Here is a 21,848-nt window from a genome sequence, read left to right as displayed (position 1 = left end):
GAGCCTCCCGACCAGCCTTGGCCAAAGCTTCCCAGGTTTCCCATGTACATATTGCGAGTGGCAGCCCTGTGCACCGGAGGCAGGGGAGGTCAGCCAGGGTCAGGTTTTCGTGAGCTTTGCCCCTGTCTGTCCGGCGCAGTGCCTGGAAGGGTCTCAGTGGGTCCCCGTGAAGGCTTGTAAATGTCGGAGTGGGTGATTTGTCAGGGATCCCATTTGGCTCTTCCTCCATTACTTGCTCCTCTTGTCCTAAACTGGAATGTCCTGGGCAGCCCCTGTCCTCAGCCCTTTTTACCTTTTTTTTTTTTTTAGGGCCACACCCATGGCATATGGAAGACCCCAGGCTAGGGGTCGAATGGGAGCTGCAGCTGCCGACCTACCCAACAGCCACAGCAACGCGGGATCGGAGCCCCGTCTGCGACCTACCCCACAGCTCACGGCAACGCCAGACCCTTCACCCACTGATGGAGACCAGGGATCCAACCCGCATCCTCACGGTTCCCAGTTGGATTCGTTTCCGCTGCACCACGATGGGAACTCCCCCTTTCTACGTTTATCTTGTCCGCTGCTACATCTTGGGTTGTGCCCATAAGGGCAAATAGCTCCCAGTCTGTATTTGAACTGTGCCTTTCCACTGGTCTGCAAGTCCTCATCCATTCACTCCCCCATCTCTGTACCCCCTCCATCCCTCCCTCCCTCCAAAAAAAACCGTGTAGAGTTCCTCCCACAGGAATTACCACGGGGCAACAAATCAGAAGTTGTCCCTGCCTGGAGTTCCCATTGTGACTCAGCGGTCATGAGCCTGACTGGTATCCGTGAGGATGTGGGTTTGATATCTGGCCCCTCTCAGTGGGTTAAGGATCGGGTGTTGCCATGGCTGCGGCGTAGGCTGGAGGCTGCGGCTCTGATTCAACCCCTAGCCTGGGAACGTCCATACGCCACAGGTTCGGCCTTAAAAAAGAAAAGAAAAGAATAGTCCTCGCCTGAATGGAACTTTCCTTCTTCGAGCAAACAGACACCAAAATGCATAATCACACAAAAACATTTCATTTTAAATATTTTTAAATTTTTATCTATTTATTTATTTATTTATTTTGTCTTCGTCTTTTTAGGGCCACCCCTGAGGCATATGGAGGTCCCCAGGCTAGGGGTCCCATCATTGCTCTAGCCACTGGGCCTATGCCACAGCCACAGCAACGCGGGATCCAAGCCGCGTCTGCGACCTACACCACAGCTCATGGTAATGCTGGATCCTTAACCCACCGAGTGAGGCCAGGGATCGACCCTGCAACCTCATGATTCCTAGTTGGATTTGATTCCTCTGTACCACGACGGGAACTCCTAAAAACACTTCTTAAAAGTGCAATAAAGCAGAAGCACTACTTTATTTTATGAGCATAAAACAAGTTCATCCTGTTTCATCCTGGGTGTGCGTGGGGGAGCGGGGATACTTCCTGACAGAAGTGACATTTAAGCCAAGAGAGGCACTGTCCTAGAAGCCAGGGAACGAGGGTATTTTAGGAAGAGTGGAGCTAAGGGCTTCAAATGCTGCAGGATTAACTTCAGGGAGACCCTGGGGATGACTGGGCATAAACCAGCCTGGCCTGGGTGCAGGAGCTGTTGAAAGGCGAGGCAGTAAAGGCAGGAAGGATGGCTGATGGGAGACGGGGAGTTGGGCTGGGAGGCAGGAGGGGCGGTGTTAGCCAGGAAGGCTGTGGCTCTGAGAGAATCTTTTTTTTTTCCCCTTTAAATGGGAGAGACTTAAGCACATTAAATACTACTAGAAAGGGGTCAGTGGAGATACACAGAGATAAAGGTAGGGACGGAGGCTTCAGTCCATTGCTCCTTTAGCATCCCAACGTATTAGAAATATTATTGGGCACCTGCCATGTGCCAGGCACTTTGAAAAAGGGCAACAAGGAATTCCTGTTGTGGCTCAGCGGACACCAATCTGACTAGTATCCATGAGGACGCAGATTTGATCCCTGGCCTCCCTCAGTGGGTTAAGGATCTGGCATAGCTGTGGCTGTGGTGTAGGCCAGCTGTTGTAACTCTGATTTGATCACTAGCCTGGGAACTGGCCAAAAAAGAAAAAAAAAAAAGGCTGATAAAGGGCTTGCTTCTATGGAACTTTTTTTCTAGGGAGGAAGGCAAAAATAAGTCAACAAATAAACAAGATAATTTCAGCGAATGGTGAGTAGGTATGGAGTTCAGGAAAGGGTGATGCAACCAGCCTCTGGGTGCTGTAGGGCTGGTGTGGCTGCCCGATGGCCTGGGGCAGCTGAGTCAGGAAGCCAGGATTCAGGGAGGGAGGGTGGGTGCGGGAAAGGCAATGGTGGGAGACGAGGAGAAAGGGGCGTTTGCCGGCAACAAGGAGGGCTAGTTCCAGAGGCTGCTGGGAGATGGCACAGAGCGTCAGAGGGTGGATGACCTTGGGGCTGCCCTTGAGGTCATGACCGACAGGTCAACTGAGGAGTCCACATCTGGTCCTGGTAGACCCTCTGTGCTCGGACTCCACATTCCAAACTGCAACCCACCTCCTTCCCACCAAATCTGCTCTGCCTTCCCAGTCTTGAGGGCAGAGCCACCATTGTCCAGGTCACAGTGACTGGCAGGCTCGCTTGTGACCGGCTGCTCCCCTCTCCCCTCTGAGGTAGAGGACTGGGCTGAAGAAACAAGAGTGGAAGGGCTCCCAGATGGGGTCCCTCCTGCTCCCCTGCTTCGTCGTTCCTGCCGGCCCTCCAGGAAGCGGCCTCCACCTCCTCACCGTGGCCCCCCCCAGGTGCCTCCATGGCTCTCTCGGTCTGTAGGGAGTTCCTAGTCCCATGACAAGATGGGAGATGCGTCTGGAAGGAGGCTGGAATCCCCCGGGGCAGCAGCGTGGCCTGGCTCTGGGAGTCAGAATGCAAATCCAGCTGGGGTGGCAGGGGCAGGGGATGGGGGCCTCGGTATCATCTCCCCTGGGATTTCAGAGCCCCGCCAGCTCCCCCAGGTGTTTCTTCCTTTCTTCTCTGCCCGGGCCCCAGACACCCCCCAGAGCAAGCTGCTAGCTCTGTGCAGCCACGGGCTGTTTGGTCTACCTCCGTGAGGTCTGGGAGCCATGCTGAGGGGCTTGGCGATCATCCTGGAAGCCACAGGAAACCTTGAGGGCCACCCCATCTGGAACCAGCACGGATCAGACGACAGTGCTGGTGTATGGGGGGGGGGGATGGAGGAGGAGGCCATGAAGGAGGTGGGGGGTCAGGGCCTGGTCACCTGCTTGGCTGTCGGCCTGGGCTCCTCTTCAGGCTATTTTCCACGAAAGCCTCTTCCTCTTCACGGCCTGAGGAACAAAGACTTTGTCCAGGTAGGGGTAAGAAGCAGCCGGGAGGAGGTTCTGCCACACCCACGGCCGTGGTTCCTGCCCCTTGGAGGAGAGACGTGGGCGGGTGGTCTGGCTGGGTAGCTGACACATAAGTAGGCACTATTTTCGAGGCGGCAGCTGGTGTGTCCACACAGCCTCCGTGATGCCTGGGGTGGCTTTGCTGTCTTACGCCCTGGCAATGCTGCTCCTGCTGGCCCTGCTGGGGGCCGCCCTGCTGGGGGCCGCCTTGCTGGGGGTCACCCTGATCTTCTGGCGGCAGGTTCCAGCACGGAGCAAGATCCCCAGGGCCCAGAAGCACAGGGAGGAGGCCCTGCGGCGGATGGAAGCCCTGGCACAGCGTCTCCGGCAGCAGGTGAGTGGACATGGACCCTGGGGCCCCCGGGCCCACAATCCCAGCAGCAGGTCCTGCCTGGGGACAGGGCCCCTCTTGTAGCCCCATCTCCTTCAGAAGACAGGGAGCAGAACCTACACCCCAGCTCTGCACGCTGGCTCCTGGGGTCGCTGTCAGTTCCTCCTCTGTCTGGGTGCCCTCACAGTCAGGGGCAGTATGGTTCCTCTCCCTCCCGGTGCCCACACAGGCTCAGCAACAGGGTGGGTGTTCACTCAGGCTATTTTTTCTGAAATAAAATAAACTGATAGAGGCAACTGGAGGTAAGGGGCCAGGCCTCCCCAAACCCCACTGGGCAGGAACCTGGTGGACACATTCTGCGCCTCGTCCCCCTGCTCCCCCAGGTGAGCGTCCGGCAAATGTTTGCTAAGCACGTGACAGATGCAAAGCACGGGGGCGGGGGGGTGTCACAGGAGATGGGGTCCTCCAGGAAGCTGGGTTTTTTCAAAGGCGGCTTGGCCGGCGTGGCTGGGGATACTGCAAGGCCCCCGAGGCCGTCATTACGGCTGGGCTGGGACCCACCGTGAAGCGACTGAGCTGTGGGTATGGCAGCAAAGCCTGCCCAGGGTGGCAGAGAGAGGGTGGGAAGGCGAGGCACGAAGATGACTTGGTACCGTGCCTGCGCTTTGCTTGTGGCCTGCAGGATGGGACGGCCTCTTCCTGGGCCTTGGGCTCCCCAGCTGCCCAAGGAGAGGTGGGCTGGTGGTATCCTAGGGTCCCCAGCTTGGCTCGATAGTGGTGGACTCCCTCTGGGAGCCCTGGGAGTGGGGGTTGGGGTAGTGCCTGAGGTGCTGTCCCTGTGCTCCGGCGCTCCTGAGTGTCCTCTGCCGTCCCCCGGATGGTGATTGATGGCCCCAGTGGGCAGCTTCCCTGCCCGAGCTGCTGCCGTTCCTCAGAATGTGTATTAATATTAATTGGGGCTAATTAGTTGGATAAATCAATCTGCCCCCAGAGAGCAGCTGCCCCTCCCTGGCTGATGCGGAGGAAACCTGGGCTAATGGGGCTGCCGCGGCGGGTCTGCATGATGGAGAGGATTCCTGCGTGCGTGGGGAGGCCCCATCTGTGTGCGGTGGTGGGTTTCGGTTCCTTTACTGCAAACACCCGGCTCTTCTTGTGCGTGCCTCCTCTTGGTGTTTTATTGTGTGCGGGTTGGGTGCGGGTCTGGCCATGGGCTGCTTGTGTTTAGTTAGGCGCCTCGGGGTGGGTGCCTGGCTGGATGTGTACGTGCTGTGTGATCCCGGGCAGGTAGGCGTCTAGATATGTGTGGCTGGTCTGGGTCTGAATGTCCAGCAAAGCGTGGACATGTGTGGTTGTGTGTCTGATGTGTGAGGACGTGTGGTTCTGTATGTGTCCGGGCATCCAGTTGGTGTATGTGTGGGCATCTGGGACACGCAGCTATTGGGCTGGCTCCCTGGAGCGGGTGTCTGGTGGGCTGGAGGAGAGGAAAGGTTTGGGGTGAGATCGTCCATGTGTCTCCAGCCTCCCCTCAAGGCTACAGTCTTCTTGGCTCTCAGCACCTTCTTATCTTTCCCACAGAGCTACACCAGTCTGTCCCGGGCGCCTTCCCAATCAGGGCCCTCAGGGCCTCCGGTGACTGCTTTCTGTCCCAGGCAGGTGGGAGGTTGAAACAGGTCAAACCCCTGGAAGGGTTAAACAAATCCTACTCTGGAGTTGCTGTTGTGGCCCAGTGGAAGCGAATCTGACCCGTATCCATGCGTTCGCAGCTTGATCCCTGGTTCGCTCAGTGGGTTAAGGATCCTACGCTGCTGTGGTGTAGGTCGCAGAGGCATCGCTGTGGCTGCGGTGTAGGCCAGCGGCTACAGCTCCGACTAGACCCCTGGCCGCCTGGGAACCTCCATATGCCACGGGTGTGGCCCTAAAAAAAAAAAAATCCGGTTCAGTTCTGTTTAGCAAAATTTTCCAAAGGAGTCCCCTGAGTCTTGCTCTGCTGGACCCCAGGGACAGAGTCATTACACAGATGAAGCTAACATCTGACCCAGACTTGCCTTAAAGAGGCTCCCAGTCTGGGTGGGGTGTGCTGGCAACAGAGCTGTGCAGACTGCGAGGGGAGGCGGCTCAGCCAAGGCTGGCGAAGGCCGGATGCCCAGGGAGCTGTGGGACTTGGCAGGAGGGTGAGCCGCTCCTCTGTCTGGAGAGGGTTGTGCGCAGAAGGCTTCACAGAGAGGTGGTGTGCGATCCAAGCCCTGCAGGATGTGTAGGCGTTTTCCAAAAGGAGGCAGGAACGGGAAAGGCACTCCCAGAGAAAGGAGAGCCTGGGAGAAGGCCGTGTTCTGGCAGAACACATGGAAATCGGAGTTCTTAGGGGCCACGGGCTGAAGGCTGCTGGCCCCGGAGGCCCTGGTCGCCTCGGGTGGAAAGATTTTATGTCTCTCGCCCAGGGTGGAGAGATTTTATGTTGTTAAACATATTTACCAACCCCTTGGAAATATTCGTAACAAATCAACGTACTAAAAACCTTAAATATATTTACTTTGATTTCCATACCACAGTAGGAGTCAGCGGAGTGTGGAGAAGGCCAGGTGTCTATGGAGCTGTGGGGTTTTGTTCTAAACTATATACTAAGGGAGTTCCCATTGTGGCGCAGAGGAAATGAATCCAGGGAGTTCCCATGAGGATGCAGGTTCGATCCCTGGCCTCGCTCAGTGGGTTGGGGATCAGGCATTGCCGTGAGCTGTGGTGTAGTCGCAGATGTGGCTTGGGTCCTGTGTCGCTGTGGCTCTGGCATAGGCCGGCGGCTACAGCTCCAATTCCACCCCTAGCCTGGGAACCTCCATATGCCGCAGATGTGGCCCTAAAAAAAAAAAAAAAAAAGAGAGAGAGAGAGCGAGAAGGACTTCCACGTTTTAGCCACTGTGGGTGTCGCTGCTGAGGTGCATTCTAGCCAAAGGCCTGCCCTGTCGAGGGTGATCCTTGTCCAGCCCTCCTGAAGTCCTTGTGGCAACAGCCTCGGGAGTGCTGAGCCGAGGCACCGAGCCAGCAAAAGGGCGCAGTGAGCAGAGGGATCGGGCTGCAGTATAAGAGAGGGGACAGGGCAAGAGGAGACTGGTGAGATGGGCCCACCAGGACTGAGGCGGGGAGAGAGCCCAGGGTGGTGCCTGGCCCCCAGGAAGTGCTTCATCAGAAAAGTTCCCCTCCCGGGAGCCATTAGAGTGTAGACGTGCCACCGTAGGCTTAGGGGGCCCACCTTTACGTCCTTGGGCAATAGAGTGACCTGCATCCCACTTGCCTTCACTGATGAAATGGAGTGGGGAACACCCGAGGAGTTCCCTGGTGGCCTAGCAAGTTAAGGGCTTGTTGTCGTCACTGCCGTGGCACGGGTTTGATCCCTGGCCCTAGCACTTCCACATGTCATGGGCATCCCCCGCCCAAAGCACCTATCTAAGGGTTTCTGTGAAGACTGAATGACGTGGTGCCGGCACAGCGCTTGACACGGTTCCCGGCCATGCAGAAAGGGTTATATAACTATCGCTATGTGAACACATCAGACCTTTATGGTGAAAGCCTTGTAAACCCTACTGAGGAGACTGGTGTTGCAACTTTATTCTGTGGGGCCCTGCGGTCAGATTTAGGCTTTACACGGGCTGAAAAGGATCACCCCGGCTTGGTGAAGAGGTTAGGTGGGAAGGCTAGAGCCTAGAGGGAGGCCCGTGAAGAGGCTGCTGAGAAAAGCGACAGAAAAGGCTGTAGGCGAGAAAGAGTCCGAAGACTCGGCGGTGGGAGGTCTGAGGACGCAGCGCGGCGTCTTGGCCTTGCAGGTGGATACAAGAGCGGTCACAGGGCCTGGTTAGGGGAATCCAGATCCTCGGGTAAACAGCTTTCTATACCTCGGTGTCTTCTCCTGCTGTCAAACGAGAAAATAAGATGACTCACCTCCTAGGGCTGTTGTAAGGAGTGAGACAAACTGGTACCTGTAGGAGGCCTAGGATGTGTTCAGGCAGGTCCTCGGTGCTATGACACATCTTACACATACTGAGGTGTTAGCATAGATAGCATCAGCCTGCCTGTGGGGGAGGGATCCGGGGCGACCCCGAGGTTTACTGCTTGGGCGACCTGAGTGGCATCGATTGGGAATCTCACCAGGAAGAACAGGTCTGAGAGATCAACCATGAGTCCGGGTGTCTGTCAATCCGTGGGTTGGGTACGTGGGTTTGAGGTCTGGCGGGAGGTAGGCCTGAAGTGGACAAACAGGAAGATCTGGGCACTGTGGGGTCCCAGAGAGGGTGGGCAGGTAGGGTGAGAGGAGGCCAGCATCTCCTGGAGGGAATCGTCTGAGAAGGAGTTGCCGGAGGCCGGGGCGAAGCTGGGGTAGTTGAGGGCGCAGAGCGTTTCCGGAAGGGAAGTGTAAATTGCAGAGGCGCATGAGATGAGGACCGGGGGGGGGGAATCCAAGAAGCCTTGGAGCCCGCAGCCTCCCAGGGAAACGCCTTTGTCTCCCGCCCTCCCCTCCAGGACCAAGAAAGGCCCGCTCAGGCCACACTCCAACGTGTGGGCACCAGGGTCTCAGCTGGAACCGTGGAGGACAAGGGGAGACCACTTGGGCTTCCTAAGTGCCTTCTGCGTGCTGGGTCCCTGTCCTATCACGTTTGCCCCTGACACGAGTCCTGAAGGGCTGGTTCACCTCCCGACCCACACGACGAAGGACTGGGCTCAGAGCAGTTGCGGGGGGCTTGTCTGTGCTCCCCCGCATGGCTGCCTTGTGATGGACTTCTGGTCCTTTCTTCTCTGGGGAGGCCTTGGTCCTGAGATGTGAAGGGCTTGGCCCACATTCCCCAGCTGACCAGTGCTGGCGTCAAGGCTGGCTCCGGAGCTCCCCTGCCACCCATGCTGGACTCTGCTCTCCCCCAAGAACAGCAGAGGTGGGAGGACTGCAGGAGGACACTGGGATATGCTGGGGCTGAGGGGGGCTGGGACCCCGGCCCTGGGACCTTGGCTGCCCATGGAAAGACATCTCCTCCAGCAGCAAAATACAAAGTAACCATCAGGGACTAAAAATAACTGCTGGGACAAGTTATGGACAACAAGATACAAAAAGACCAAAAAACCCAACTGCCTCTTCTGACCCTCTGGAGCAAAAGCAGACAGGGTATTGCTGCATGAACCCTGCACAAGGCACCACCAGGGGGGCGGGCACACCACTTAAGCCACCTCTCTGGCCCAACCCCTAGACGCACCCCCACCCTCACCCCAGGTAAGGAACCAGCTCCCTTCTTCCCCGCAGGAGGAGTGAGCAGGGGAACATATTACTAGCTTTTGCTCCCTCCTGCTGCAGCAGGAGCCCCAGTAAAGCCTTGCTTGACATTTTTTTTTGGGGGGGGGGCAAGTGAAGTGTTCATTAGGAGAGAAGACACCGTGGAGGTGTAGAGAAAGCACTAGTGGGCTGAGGGAGAGAGCGACGGAGACAGACAGATGGAGAGAGAGCCATGCACTCTGGGGTGATTTAGATCCTTGCTTGAATTTCTTTCTTTCTTTTTCTTTTTCTTTTTTTTTTTTTGGTCTTTTTAGGGCTGCACCTGTGGCATATGGAGATTCCCAGGCTAGGGGTCTAATCAGAACTGTAGCCACTAGCCTACGCCACAGCCACAGCCACAGCCACAGCCACACCAGATCCGAGCTGCATCTGTGGCCTACACTACAGCTCACGGCAACACCAGATCATCAACCCACTGAGCAAGGCCAGGAATGGAACCCACATCCTCATGGATACTAGTTGGATTTGTCTCCGCTGCGCCATAGCGGGAACTCCCAGAAACTGCTTTTAATGCTAAGCATGAGCACAGGAAGATGCGATGAGCACGTTGTGTCCACTGGAGTATTGTGGGTGTGATGTGTGGAATGTGCGGAGGGGCCTGGGCGGAGCAATCTGACACCCGTCCACCCCCCACCCCCCACCTCTGCAGGAGCCAGAGCTGGACCCTAAGCCCATCCTGGAGCTGCCGCTGGAGAAGCTGGCCCAGAAGCTGCAGGCTGACGAGCTGAGTCTGGAGAGCGCCCTCTGTAGCTACTTAGAGGAGGTGATGGGGTGGGGACAGGACACAACCCTGGGGCTCGGGCTGGAGAGGGGGATGTCACCTGTTGTTGGGGGGCAGGTGTAGCCCTGCAGTGCGGCAGTGAGCCTGAGTGGGGGCGCGTGCCACAGCCATCTGTCGGGTCTGTGCTGAGTCGGGGTTGGGGGGGCGCTGGGGTGACCCCGTGCCTTGTGCCTGGCCGCCCTCTGAGCTCCTCTCTGGTCTCCCTTGATGTCACTCAGGCACTGAGGGTGCACCACGAGGTGAACTGCCTGACGGATTTCCTGGAGGAATGCGAGGAGCAGCTGCAGGCATTGAAGAAGCTCAAGAAGACGGAGCGAGGCCTTCTCTACGGGGTCCCCATCAGCCTCAAGGACCCCTATGACTGTATGGTGAGCCCCGGGGGGGCGGGGAACCGTTGCAGGTACGCACGTGAGCATCTGAGGGTGTGGCTTTGGGCAAGGTGCTCTATCAAGGCCATCTGGTTAGACCGTGGCCACCTGGGAACCGACCCCAGCAGCCCAGCTCCCAAACCCAATGTCTTAACCCCCGAGCTTGTCCGCCGCTGGGACTCCTAAGGGAGCAGCTCTCGTGTCTCAGGGGGCGTGAGCCTTCATGGGCGGGGGAGCGCAGTGGGGAGGAGCGTCTGTCTGCTTCTACCCCGGGCCCTGGGGGCTGGAGCTCATGTCGCCTCCCTGCAGGGCCATGACTCCACGTGCGGCCTGGCCCAGTTCCTGGAGAAGCCGGCGGCCAAGGACGGGGTCATCGTGAAAGTGCTCAAGGCCCAAGGAGCCATCCCCTTCGTGAAGACCAACGTCCCCCAGACACTGCTCAGGTCTCTGCCGCAGGCAGGCCAGATGGGGGGGTCTGGGCCCAGGATTAGCTGAGGGCGAAGTGGGGACCCAGGACCTTGGGCAAATCTTTTCTGCCCCCTAGCGTCGGTTTCCTCCTCTTACGACCGCCGCCCCCCCCATCATGGTTCCTAAGGGTCCTGCTGCCCCGAGCTTCTGCAAAGTCACTTCTCCATTTCTCTTCTAGCTTCTCTCGAATTGTTCTTCTCATTCCCTCTTCTCCACCTGCACCCGTGTCCCCGGTGGTTTTCTGTTTTCGTGAGCTCTTCCCTGTTCTGAGAGCAGAGCTGTGGGCTCCTTGGTCCTTATTTCAGGAGTCTTGGTTGGTGTGTCCTGCCACAGTAGCCCCTCGCCTCAGCCCAAGGGAGACCCCGAGGTTCCCAGCCCCAGGCGGGAGCTCACGGACCCTGGGGGTGACTCCCGGGGAGGTGGGCCTCTCTGTGGGTGGGCGAGGGTCTTCTCCAGTTAAACCTTCCCCGCCCGCCCAGCCCCTTTGCTTCTGCTTCCCTCAGCTTTGACTGCAGCAACCCCATCTATGGACAGACTCTGAATCCTCTGAACTTAAAGAAGACACCAGGGGGCTCCTCCGGGGGTGAGGGAGCTCTGCTGGCAGGAGGGGGCTCCATCCTGGGCATGGGTACCGACACTGGTGGCAGCATCCGCATTCCAGCCAGCTTTTGTGGTTTATGTGGCCTCCGGACCACAGGATACCGCCTCAGGTACTAGCTGGTGGGCTGGGGGGGGGGGCTCAGCCCAGCCTGAGGGGGGTGTAGAGGGGCCTGTCCCACCTATCAACTCACATCCTCTCAGCTCAGAACTAGAGGAAGTGGGTGAAGGTGGGAGGGTTTCAAATAACTCCTGCTTTAGCTGCAGCTAAACTCACCATGTTTGGTCCAGGTGGCCGTGGAACGGATCTCCCATCATTCCTCACTCCATCAGTTCATTCGTTCATTCATCTGTACATCTATCCAGCTGCCTTTGCTTCCCTTACTCATACAGCCACCCATCCCTTTGCCATCTCCATCTATCCCTCGTCCACTCATCCATCCATCCATCCACTCATCCTCCCTGTCTCTATCCTTCGGTTTCACCATTCACCTACCGCGTAATGTCTTTGCCAAATAGTTCTTGCGTGTTTACTCTGTGCCAACCACTGAACTAGGTACATGAGATGCATCAGGGAACAAAATGTGCCGGGTCCTGGGGGAGGGCATTGGCTGGGTGCTCAAGCCTCGTTGGCACCTAAGTCCTTCCCTTCAGGAGCTGAGCTGAGCTCTGGGGGGGCGGGGTTTTGCAGCTACTCTGGAGTTGCCACTGCTGTCAAGGGCAAGAAATCCGGTAAGCTTCCCCCATTCAAAGCCAAACCTGCCTGCCTTTCTCCCGAGACATTCGTCCTGTATCTCAGAGAGACCGGATCCCCGGTGATCAAGGAACGTGGGCCCTTGGTCAGTGGCTCCCTAGACCAGTGACTCTCGCCCCACTGAGAGGTGCTTCCTGCTCTTTAGCTTTAACCTCTCTTACTGGGCTCTTGATGTTCTGCCAGATGAGGGTCTGCCCTCAGGCGCCACACCGGCTCGGGCCAGGCTGCCAGCTCCACCCATCCTCAACCCTTGACATGGAAGGGATGGCCCCAGGGCCTCTTCCCTTGGCCCTGATCATGGGCCTGGGCCCCACCCTCGGAGGCCAGGTGGCGGGGTGGTCCTCAGAGCAGAAAGGACGCAGGGAATCTGCCTCATCCGCCCTCTCTGTGCAGTGACCACAGTGGCCGGGCCCATGGCCAAGGACGTGGAGAGCCTGGCGCTGTGCCTCCGAGCGCTGCTGAGTGAGAACATGCACCGACTGGACGCCACTGTGCCTCCTCTGCCCTTCAGGGAGGAGGTAAGCTGGCTGGGCGGGCAGCAGACCTGGAGAGCCCCCCCCCCCATGCCTCATTGACCTGCCTGCTGTGCCGGTGCCCTGCGAGGGCCACCTCTTCCAGCCCAAGGTGCAGGGAGCAGGGAGCCCACGTGGGCAGTTACCTCATGCCCCGCCTCTGCTGGACACCCGCTGCTTTGGCATCTCTGCCCACTGAGGTCGTGGATGATGTTACCCCCCCCCCCCCCGGAGAGGGCCTCCATCCTCACCTACCCAGCACACGCAGGCCGTGGACTCAGCGAGTGTGGTCTCGAGAGCCCGGGAGGGAGTGAAGCCAGGCGTTTAGGCCTCTAGGTGACCCTGGCCAAGACACATCTCTTCTCTAAGCCTCCGTCTCCACATTGGTACAAGGAAGAGGCCAGACTAGAAGATTGCTCCAGGCCCTTCCAGCTCTGTCTTCCTTCCTTCCTTCCTTCACGCAACAACATTTATGGGTACCGACTCTCTGTGCAGGCTCTTTGTAGTTCAGCCACACACTCACTCTCGAATAGGAGTGTTGTTCTGCCATTTACGGGTGAGGAAATGACTTGCTGATGATCCTACAGCTGGCACCTGGCTTCGAACCCCGCCCTGCCTGACTCAAGAACCTGCTCTGTAGGGTCTCCGTCTACCATTCAGCCAGTGTCTGTTCCTTTGACTCCCTGCACACATCTGCGTACAACTGCCTTGTGATCACTATTCGCCTCGCTTGATCCCTTCATCCTCATCCTCTCCTGACGGTTCTTGGGCGTCAGGATACGTGTGTCTCCTCATGTACTCGCTGGCCTGCCCGCTCCCTCAGCTCCAACCATCCATTCTTCCTTCCGCCCGTCTGTCCATTCAACCCTCTGCCCACCCGCCCCTTCGCTGTCTCGTAACCCACCCATTTATTCCTGAAGCTGTCAACCCTCTGTCTTCCTGTCCACCCATCGCTCATGCTACCATGCATTCACCGTTCTTCCAGGGCTTTCTTCAGAGGACCTAGAGCCTGGAAAGTATATAGGGAGGCTCCAAGGGGCTCTTGGGGTGCCCCTGCCTATTCCCCTGGGTGAGGACAGCTGTGGCCCAAGGTCCCAGCCTGCAAGTCTAGCTCCTGGACAGAGTGAGGCCACCTTGGCCTCTGGCCAGCCTCCCCTCAGAGCCCCAGCCAGCCCCTCGTGCCCCCAGGTGTACGCCAGTAACCGGCGCCTTCGAATTGGCTACTACGAGTCAGACAACCTCACTCAGCCATCTCCTAGCATGACCAGGGCCGTGAGGCTCACCTCCAAGCTGCTCCAGGATGCGGGACACCAGGTGGGCTTGCTTAGCCCTTAGGAGGGAGGGGCGGTGGGACCAGTGAGGATGTTGGGCTGGTCTATTCGTGGAGAGAAAGGAGGTCACATATCTGAGACCGTTGTGTTTCCCCTGAGCTTCCTGGAGAAGACTGTTGGGTGGAGGTGGAGGCCGAATGGGGGCCTCTCAGGCAAGGTGGGCCCCACACGCTGTGAGGAAGGCACCCCCCTTCAGTAGTGGACCCTCAGGGACTCACTCCCAAAGTTACTACAGCCAGGGTTTCTCATGCCTCCATCAAAGGGCTGTAAGGGGCTCTCTGGCCTCAAAATCATCCTCCCCTCCTCCCCTACCTTCCGTCCCCCAGTGGCCCATCCTGGCCCTTGGAGAATTGTTGACCCCTGTGAACCCCAGTTTGCTTCCACACCAGACAGCTGTGAAGAGGAAATGAGCTAGGGAGTTCCCACTGGGGCTCAGTGGGTTATGAACCTGACTAACATCCACGAGGACGTGGGTTCAATCCCTGGCCTTGCTCAGTGGGTTAAGGATCCCGCGTTGCCGTGAGCTGTGGTGTAGGTCGCAGACACAGCTCAGATCCCGTATTGCTGTGGCTGTGGTGTAGGCTGGCAACTGTAGCGCTAACTAGACTCCTGGCCTGGGAACCTCCCTATGCTGTGGGTGTGGCCCTTAAAAAAAAAAATGCCGCTTGTGTCTGCTGACCCTTCAGGATGTCTGGGCTCTGCAGAGAAAAAAGAGGGCAGGGTGGGAGGCCCTCCAGCCCCTGACGCGGCTCTGTCTCCCCAGCTCATCCCCTTCTCAGTTCCCCGCATCGAGTATGCCTTTATTCACCTGTTCACCGGGGGCCTGTATGCTGATGGAGGGGCCACCCTTCTGGAGAAGCTGTGCGTTTGTTGGGACTCAGAGATGGGACATGGTGGCAAAGGGGCTGGGGAGGGGGCTGGTGGCGGCCTGAGCGCTAGGAGGGGAACCGCGGGCCTGAGCTGGCGGGATGCCTCTGGCTAAGTGTGCGACCTTAAGGGTAAGTCACCCATTCAGGCCCGTCTTTCGGATGCACACGTAGCAGGGGTGGTGCTGCTGGGAAGAGAAGTGTTTCTTTGGGTCCGACCTCCCTCCTCTTTTCTGCAGAGGCGCAGCTGGGGGTGGGGGTGGGAGGTGTGGTTGCGGCTGCAAGGCTGAAAGTGGCCGCCACGCGTCTGTGCTTCCACAGTAAGGGGGACATTGTGGACCCCAGCATGCAGGGCCTAGTCGGCCAGCTCCGCCTGCCAGACCCGGTCAAGCGCTTCTTGGCCGGGATCCTACGCTTCATTGTGAGTCTGGGCCCAGACCAGGGGAGGGACTTAGAGGAGGAGGGGCCCAGAGAACCGAAGGGCTCAGAAAGAGGCGGGGGGCTCTCCCTGGGGGTGGGGTGGGGTCAGAGAATGAAGTGACTCAAGAGGGGGCAGCGGGAGAGGAACCGAAAGAGGGGGGACAGGGTGAGGCTGTCAGAGAAGGGAGGGCATTTAGAGAAGCGTGGGGACGAGAGGGGGCTCAGGGCTCAGTGGGGTGCTCAGGCGCTTGGGGAGGAGCGGAACAGCGCCCTTCCTAGTCCTCCGTCCCAGGCAGGCTGGTGTCACCCTGTGGTTCCTGAAGTTGGCCTCTCCCTCTGTCCCCACCTCCAGGAGCCCCTGACCAGCCAGCTTCTGGAAGAGTTACGTGGAGTGGGGTGAGTGGTCGAGTCTCCTTAGGTCCAGGTCACAGGGGTTTGTTTCCGTGGGAACTGAGTGAGGGCCACGCGGCTGGGGGCCTTGTCCACTGAGGGCGGGGCTGTTGACCCTCTGGGATCTAATTAGGGTTTTCAGTCTATGCCTGACATGGGGTTACCTTTAGACTTTTGGGTGGGGCTGGTACTGGGGCTGTTGGGGTTTGATTTGGAGTTAAGCGCTGAATGCAGGCTAGAATTGGGTTAGGTTGGGATAAAGCTTGGGCTTGGCTTGAGGTTAGGTTGGGGCTGGGGTTGAGTTTACAGCTGGGGCTGGGGTTGGAGTTGGTTTGAGTTGGGGTTGGGGTTCAGGTTGGGACTGGGGTGGAAATGCGGCTGGGAGAGGAGACTGGTTTGGGCTTGGGTTGGCTCTTGGGCTTGGCCTGGTAGACTTGGAATTGAGGTACTGGTTGGAATTGGGGCTGGAGGAGGCCTGAGGGCTGCTTGTGGCCTCACAGTTTAGGGGAAGGGACCTGTGGTTTTGAGGGAGCTTGTGGGTCCCTGTGGCTGATGTGGGGGGCTTTGACAAGAGGATGTATCCTCTTGAGAACATTGGGCAGGCAAGATGTTTTGAGCAGAGGACAAGACCCAGGGTCATTCCCAGCCCCTCTGCGGATGTATAGTCTGCATGGAGGCCAGACCCTGCCTCGTGGGTGCCACGCCTCATTTGCGTAAGAGGGGGTCAGTCGTGCCGTGCTGACTTTGGACTGCTCAGTCTTCCTCATTCCCCAGGACACCCAAGAAACTGTGGGAGCAGCACACAGCGGTGGAGGTGACGTATGCCTGGGGACTGCGGAAACAGCGGCTGCAGATACCTGGGTGATGATAGGAGTGTCCCAACAGGGGGTAGATCTCTGACCTCACGGGCAGGGGAGGCCCAGCTGTGCCTGGATGGGGAGGCTTGGTGACCTAGGAGATTGATGCAGTCTGTCTCCTTGAAATCTCTGCAGCTTACGACTCCCCTGCCCCTCCCTTCACCTTGGCCCCTGGGAAGACCCAGATTCCTGCCGCCCCCACCCCGCCTCCTTCCCCGTCTTAGTCTGCATCGCACAGCCTGGGGCTCCTTCCTGGTGTCTAACCTGACTCCGTCTGGCAGCACCTGACTTTGTCCTGCAAACAGTGACCTTTGCCGGTCTTAACCCCTCCTGCCCGCCCCCATCCCTGCAGGAATATCAGCAAGAGTTCATAGCCAAGTGGCGGTCCCTGGATCTGGACGTGCTGCTGGCACCGGCTCTGGACCCTGCCTTCTATGTCGGCTATCCTGCCAAAGCAGCAAGTAAGAGGGCCCTGGATCCTGGGGCTGGAGAGGAAATCCAGGACTTCTGTGGCCTCGACCTCTGTCTCTAGTCACTATTTGAAAAAAAAAATGTCTTGGACTCCCTCTTGTGGCTCAGCAGTAATGAACCTGACTATTAACCGTGAGGATTCGAGTTCCATCCCTGGCCCCGCTCAGTGGGTTAAGGATCCAGTGCTGCGGTGAGCTGTGGTGTAGGTCGCAGACACTGCTTGGATCTGGTGTTGCTGTGGCTGTGGTGTAGGCCAGTGGCTACAGCTCCGATTCGACCCCTAGCCTGGGAACCTCCATATGCCGCGGGTGTGCGCCTAAGGAAAAAAAAGACAAATAAATAAATAAATAAATAAATAAATAAAAATTTCTTAAACTGAGATAAAATTCAGATAACAAATTCACAGTTTAAAGTGTACAACTCAGGAGTTCCCGTCATGGCTCAGTGGTTAAGGAATCCGACTAGGAACCATGAGATTGCAGGTTCGATCCCTGGCTTCGCTCAGTGGGTTAAGGATCTGGCGTCACCATGAACTATGGTGTAGGTCGCAGACGCAGCTCAGATCTGGCGTTGCTGTGGCTCTGGCGCAGGTCGGCAGCTACAGCTCTGATTAGACCCCCAGCCTGGGAACCTCCATATGCCACAGGTGTGGCCCTAAAAAGACAAAAATAAATAAATAAATAAAATTAAAAATAAATAAAAATAAAGTGTACAACTCAGTGGTTTTCAGTATATTCAGAAAGTCAGGCAACCACCACCACCATTTAATTCCAAAACATTTGCATCCTCCTGAAAAGTAACCCTGGACTTGTTAGCAGTCACTCCCAGTTTCCATTCACCTTTTTTTTCGGCCATGCCCAAGGCATGTGGAAGTTCCAGGGCCAAGGATTGAACCCGAGCCACAGTAGTGACAATGCTGGATCCTTAACCACCGGGCCACCAGGGAACTCCCCCATTTACTTCATTTATTTAGTTTTTGGTCTTTTTGTCTTTTCCAGGCTGCACCCGCAGCATATGGAGGTTCCCAGGCTAGGGGTTCAATCGGAACTGAAGCCTCCGGCCTACACCACAACCACAGCAACACGGGATCCGAGCCACATCTGCGACCTACACCACAGCTCACAGCAATGCTGGATCCTTAACCCACTGAGCAAGGCCAGGGATCGAACCCGAGTCCTCATGGATGCTAGTCAGGTTCGCTAACCGCTGAACCACGACGGGAATGCCTCCATTTACGTTTTAAATGAACTTTATTGAAATATAATTCAGTTGCAGTAAAATTCACCACCTTTCAATGTGTAACTTGATGAATTTTGACAAATGTATGGTACAGCCACCACCATAATGAAAATAAAGAATATTTTCATCACCCACCAAATTTCCCTTATGGCCTGATGCAGTTCACCCCACCCCTACCTGCAGCAACCACTGGTCTGCTTTTTTTTTTTTTGCTTTGTTTTAGGGCCACATTTGTGGCATATGGAGGTCCCCAGGCTAGGGGTCGAATCCGAGATATAGCTGCCGGCCTACACCACAGCCATAGCAATGCGGGATCCAAGCCGTGTTCGCAACCTATACCACAGCTCACGGCAACGTCGGATCCTTAATTCACTGAGGGAGGCCAGGGATGAAACCTGCATCCTCATGGATCCTAGTTGGGTTCGTTAACCACTGAGCCACGAAGGGAACTCCTGGTCTGCTTTCTGTCACTATAGTTTTGCCTCTGCTAGAATTTCGTATAAATGAAATCATAAGGTATTGGGGTCTGGCTTCTTTCACTTAATATATCCATTCACTCTTAACATGCGTTCTGCTGAGTCATTTGCAAAGGTGTCCTCAGCCCAGCCCACCTGAAACACAGGTCTCAGCACAGGGCAGCGTCCCATGCCCAGCATGGGTTCAGGTCTGAGGTGATGCCATGCAGAAAGGAAACCCACCTCAAGCTTGGAATTCTATCCCCTGGGTGCCCCCACGGGGGGTGCCCAAAAGCCCATCCCACACTTGGCTTCGCTCTAGTGCTCCCTGTCCACCTCACCGCCACTCTGATGCTCTCACCCTGCACATGAGTGGCTGCCTTTTCAACTCAGGATTGTCCTGCACACTGCAGCGATCTGGGAGCCCCATGGACTGGAGGGCATGGCTGAGGCTTCTGCCACCCACCAGCTGTGTCCCTGCCTGCCACCTTGGTTTCCTACCTGTACACAGGCAGTAGGAGTCCCCAGCTCACAGGCGTGGAGAGGAGCCAAGGAATCAGCATCGTAGAGAGCGTAGAGAGCAGAGCCCAGTGCCCCGCACTGAATACCCAGTTCTCTGCTCCCGCCACTGCCCCCTTCTCCTGCCCGGGACTGGCTCTCGCTAGCAGAGGGATGCAGTTCCAAGAAGCGGCTCCAGGGGGCGCGCGCCCGCACTCTTCCCACCCGGAATCGTTTGCGTTGCTAATTTCCTGGCCTTACCTGGATCTTCCTACAGGAAGCTCTTTCTACTTGGCCCTGTACAACCTCCTGAACTTCCCTGCTGGTGTGGTGCCTGTCACCACCGTGACGCCTCAGGACGAGGAAGAACTGGCCTTTTACAGGGGCTACTATGGCGATGGTTCTGACAAAAGTTTCCAGGAGGTTCGTTGCCTTCTCTGCCTCTCCCCCTGTTGGAGTGGGTGAGGGTAGGGTGGGGGCGGTCACTTCTAGTGTTTCCCCTTCACCCCTTTGGCTGCAGCTTCACCCCTTCCCTGGGGACAGCTGTTTGACCTCCGAGTCTGCCTCTGTCTTTGTCAGGGAGTACGTTGCAACCCCAGTGGGTTTCTTTGACACTCATGCAGGGAAAGTTGATCCCAGAGGCCAGGAAAGTGGAACAGGGCAAAGGTACCTGGTTAGGATCTTGCTGTGTAACTGAACTGGACCCTGCCCCTCTGGGCCTCAGTTTCTTCTCTAGGGAAATGGGAATTAAAACATCTGCCTTGGGGGGTTGTGCTGTCTTTTTGTTTTTGTTTTTGTTTTTTGGCTTTTCAGGGCTGCACCCACAGCATATGGAGGTTCCCAGGCTAGGGGTCGAATCAGAGCGGTTGCTGCCGGCCTACACCACAGCCACAGCAACTCGAGATCTGAGCTGCGTCTGCAACCTACACCACAGCTCATGGTAACTCGGGATCCTTAACCCACTGAGCAAGGCCAGGGATCGAACCCACAATCTCATGGTTCCTAGTCGGATTCGTTTCCACTGTGCCACGACGGGAACGCCGCTAAAGGTTAAATTGAAAAAGAGTGAAGCAATTAGCATAAGGCCTTATATGTAAGAACTGTTCAATAAATGCTGCTATTGCTAATTCAGAGAGGGCTTCACAAAGGAAATATTTCCTTGGGCCTGTTCTTTTATTTATTTGGCTGCTTCCTGGCACGTGGAGTTCTCAGGCCAGGGATCAGATCCGAGTTGCAGTTGCAACCGAAGCTGCAGCTGTGGCAACGCTGGATCCTGAACCGACTGTGCTGGGCCAGGGATCGAACCTGCAGCATCCTGGTGCTCCCAAGACGCTGCTGATCCCTTGTGCCACCGCAGGAACTCCTCCATGGGCCTATTTAATTCATGGTCTAAAAGAACAACCCTGACTTCGGTGAGAGAGAGGAAGAGAGAGAAAGAGAGAGACTGGCTCTGAAAAGTATGCATTTGTCTGCGTCAGACATTAAGTAACTTATTTTTTCTGAAAATTGATTTTAGTGCTAGAGTTACCCAGTGGAACTGCTGACCTGAATTCTGAGAAAATAACAATAATGATACTATCTAATGTGTCTTGAGCTCTTACTCTGTTCCAAGAGCTGTTTAAAAGTGCTGTATATATATTAAGTCATTAAATCCCATAACCGTCCCGTGAGGTTTTGCAGATGAGGAGATGGAAGCACAGACAGGTTAAGGGACTTGACCAAAGGCACACAGCTGGCTGAAGGGAAGGAGCCAGGACCTGAAGCTGGGTGACCTGGCTCCAGAGACAAAGGCTAATAAGCACTTATATGATATCATCGTAAAGCAATGCAAACATGTTTAAATGTCTGCAAGTGTGTTTGGATTTCGTGTCAGGGACTCCGGCTGAGTCCCCATGTTGCTGAGCCTGTGTTTGGGGTCAAGACTCCCCTTTCCCTGCAAAAGTGTAACCAGCCTCGGGATCAGGGATTTGCACATTCTTCTTTCCTTGGCCGAGAACACTGGGTGGATACGTGGCTTTATATTTCATTATAGTCGGCCCTCTGCATAGGGAGCAGGTTAATCTCTTAATCTTTGAGAAACTGTAGACAAAGCAGAGCAGTTATCCCGGGTTTCACTGAGTGCTGAGGAAGCTGCAACTCTGAGATCCAGGACGTTTCCACCTTATTATAGATTGGGGGTGGGGGGAGATTGGGATCAATGCCTACCTATGGGTGGTGAGGGCTGGGCAGAGGGCCAGTGAGCAAGAAGCAGCCTCTCGAGTCCACAGACCGTCTCTCCCTGTAGGCGGTGAGCGGATCCGTGGGGCTTCCGGTGGCCGTGCAGTGCATCGCTTTGCCATGGGAAGAGGAGCTGTGTCTCCGGTTCATGAAGGAGGTGGAGACCTTGGTCAAGGACCAGGGGGGACCCAAGTGACAAGCCGCTTCTTCTCCTGGAGGCCTTCCTACGTCCTCATCCGAGTCTGCCCTCCATGTCCCTTTCTGCTCTTGAATACCGCATCCCATTCATTTCTCCCCTTCCTGGAAGCCCACCCGTGTTTTTTTTCTGTGTGGTCCCTCTGTGTGGGTGCTCAATACACAGACTCTCCAGATTAGCTCAAGATGGAGAGCAGGGTGAAGGGCTCCATGAACATTTTTGACCTGCTGGCCTCATAATCGCTGGTCTAGGTGGGGGAGGTGGGGCTGTAGCTTCCCAGTGGCTTTCTGCCTCAAGCTGTTCTCCTCTAGCTCAGTCCCAGAGATGCTCTGCCAGATGGCAGCAGAGGGAAAAGGGCCCCAAACTGAGAGGCTGGAGACCTAGGTCCAAGTCCTGGCCCTGCCACCTGC

General features: G+C 56.5%; 1 protein-coding gene across 2 annotated transcripts; it reads left to right on the top strand.

The window, feature by feature from the left end:
* Positions 1–3,449: 3,449 nt before the first annotated feature.
* Positions 3,450–21,644, top strand: LOC125132242 (vitamin D3 hydroxylase-associated protein-like). 2 transcript variants are annotated; one of them, XM_047789188.1, is made up of 15 exons: positions 3,450–3,713; positions 9,668–9,781; positions 10,018–10,167; positions 10,477–10,610; positions 11,139–11,345; positions 11,924–11,964; positions 12,380–12,504; positions 13,687–13,812; positions 14,593–14,690; positions 15,017–15,116; positions 15,468–15,511; positions 16,280–16,319; positions 16,715–16,823; positions 19,303–19,448; positions 21,310–21,644. In XM_047789188.1, exons 1-15 carry the CDS (start codon positions 3,504–3,506, stop codon positions 21,436–21,438), a joined length of 1,773 nt encoding a protein of 590 aa, XP_047645144.1. In that variant the 5' UTR covers positions 3,450–3,503; the 3' UTR covers positions 21,439–21,644. The 2 variants fall into 2 exon arrangements, with proteins under 2 accessions (XP_047645144.1, XP_047645145.1); XM_047789189.1 differs by lacking the exons at positions 19,303–19,448; positions 21,310–21,644 and having other exon boundaries at positions 16,280–16,366; positions 16,715–16,810.
* The last annotated feature ends 204 nt before the right edge of the window (positions 21,645–21,848 follow it).

This window comes from Phacochoerus africanus, chromosome 8 (genome assembly GCF_016906955.1).
Source record: "Phacochoerus africanus isolate WHEZ1 chromosome 8, ROS_Pafr_v1, whole genome shotgun sequence".
NCBI lineage: Eukaryota > Metazoa > Chordata > Mammalia > Artiodactyla > Suidae > Phacochoerus > Phacochoerus africanus.
Note: the sequence above shows the minus strand (reverse complement) of the source record. Positions and strands in the feature narration are given on the sequence as shown.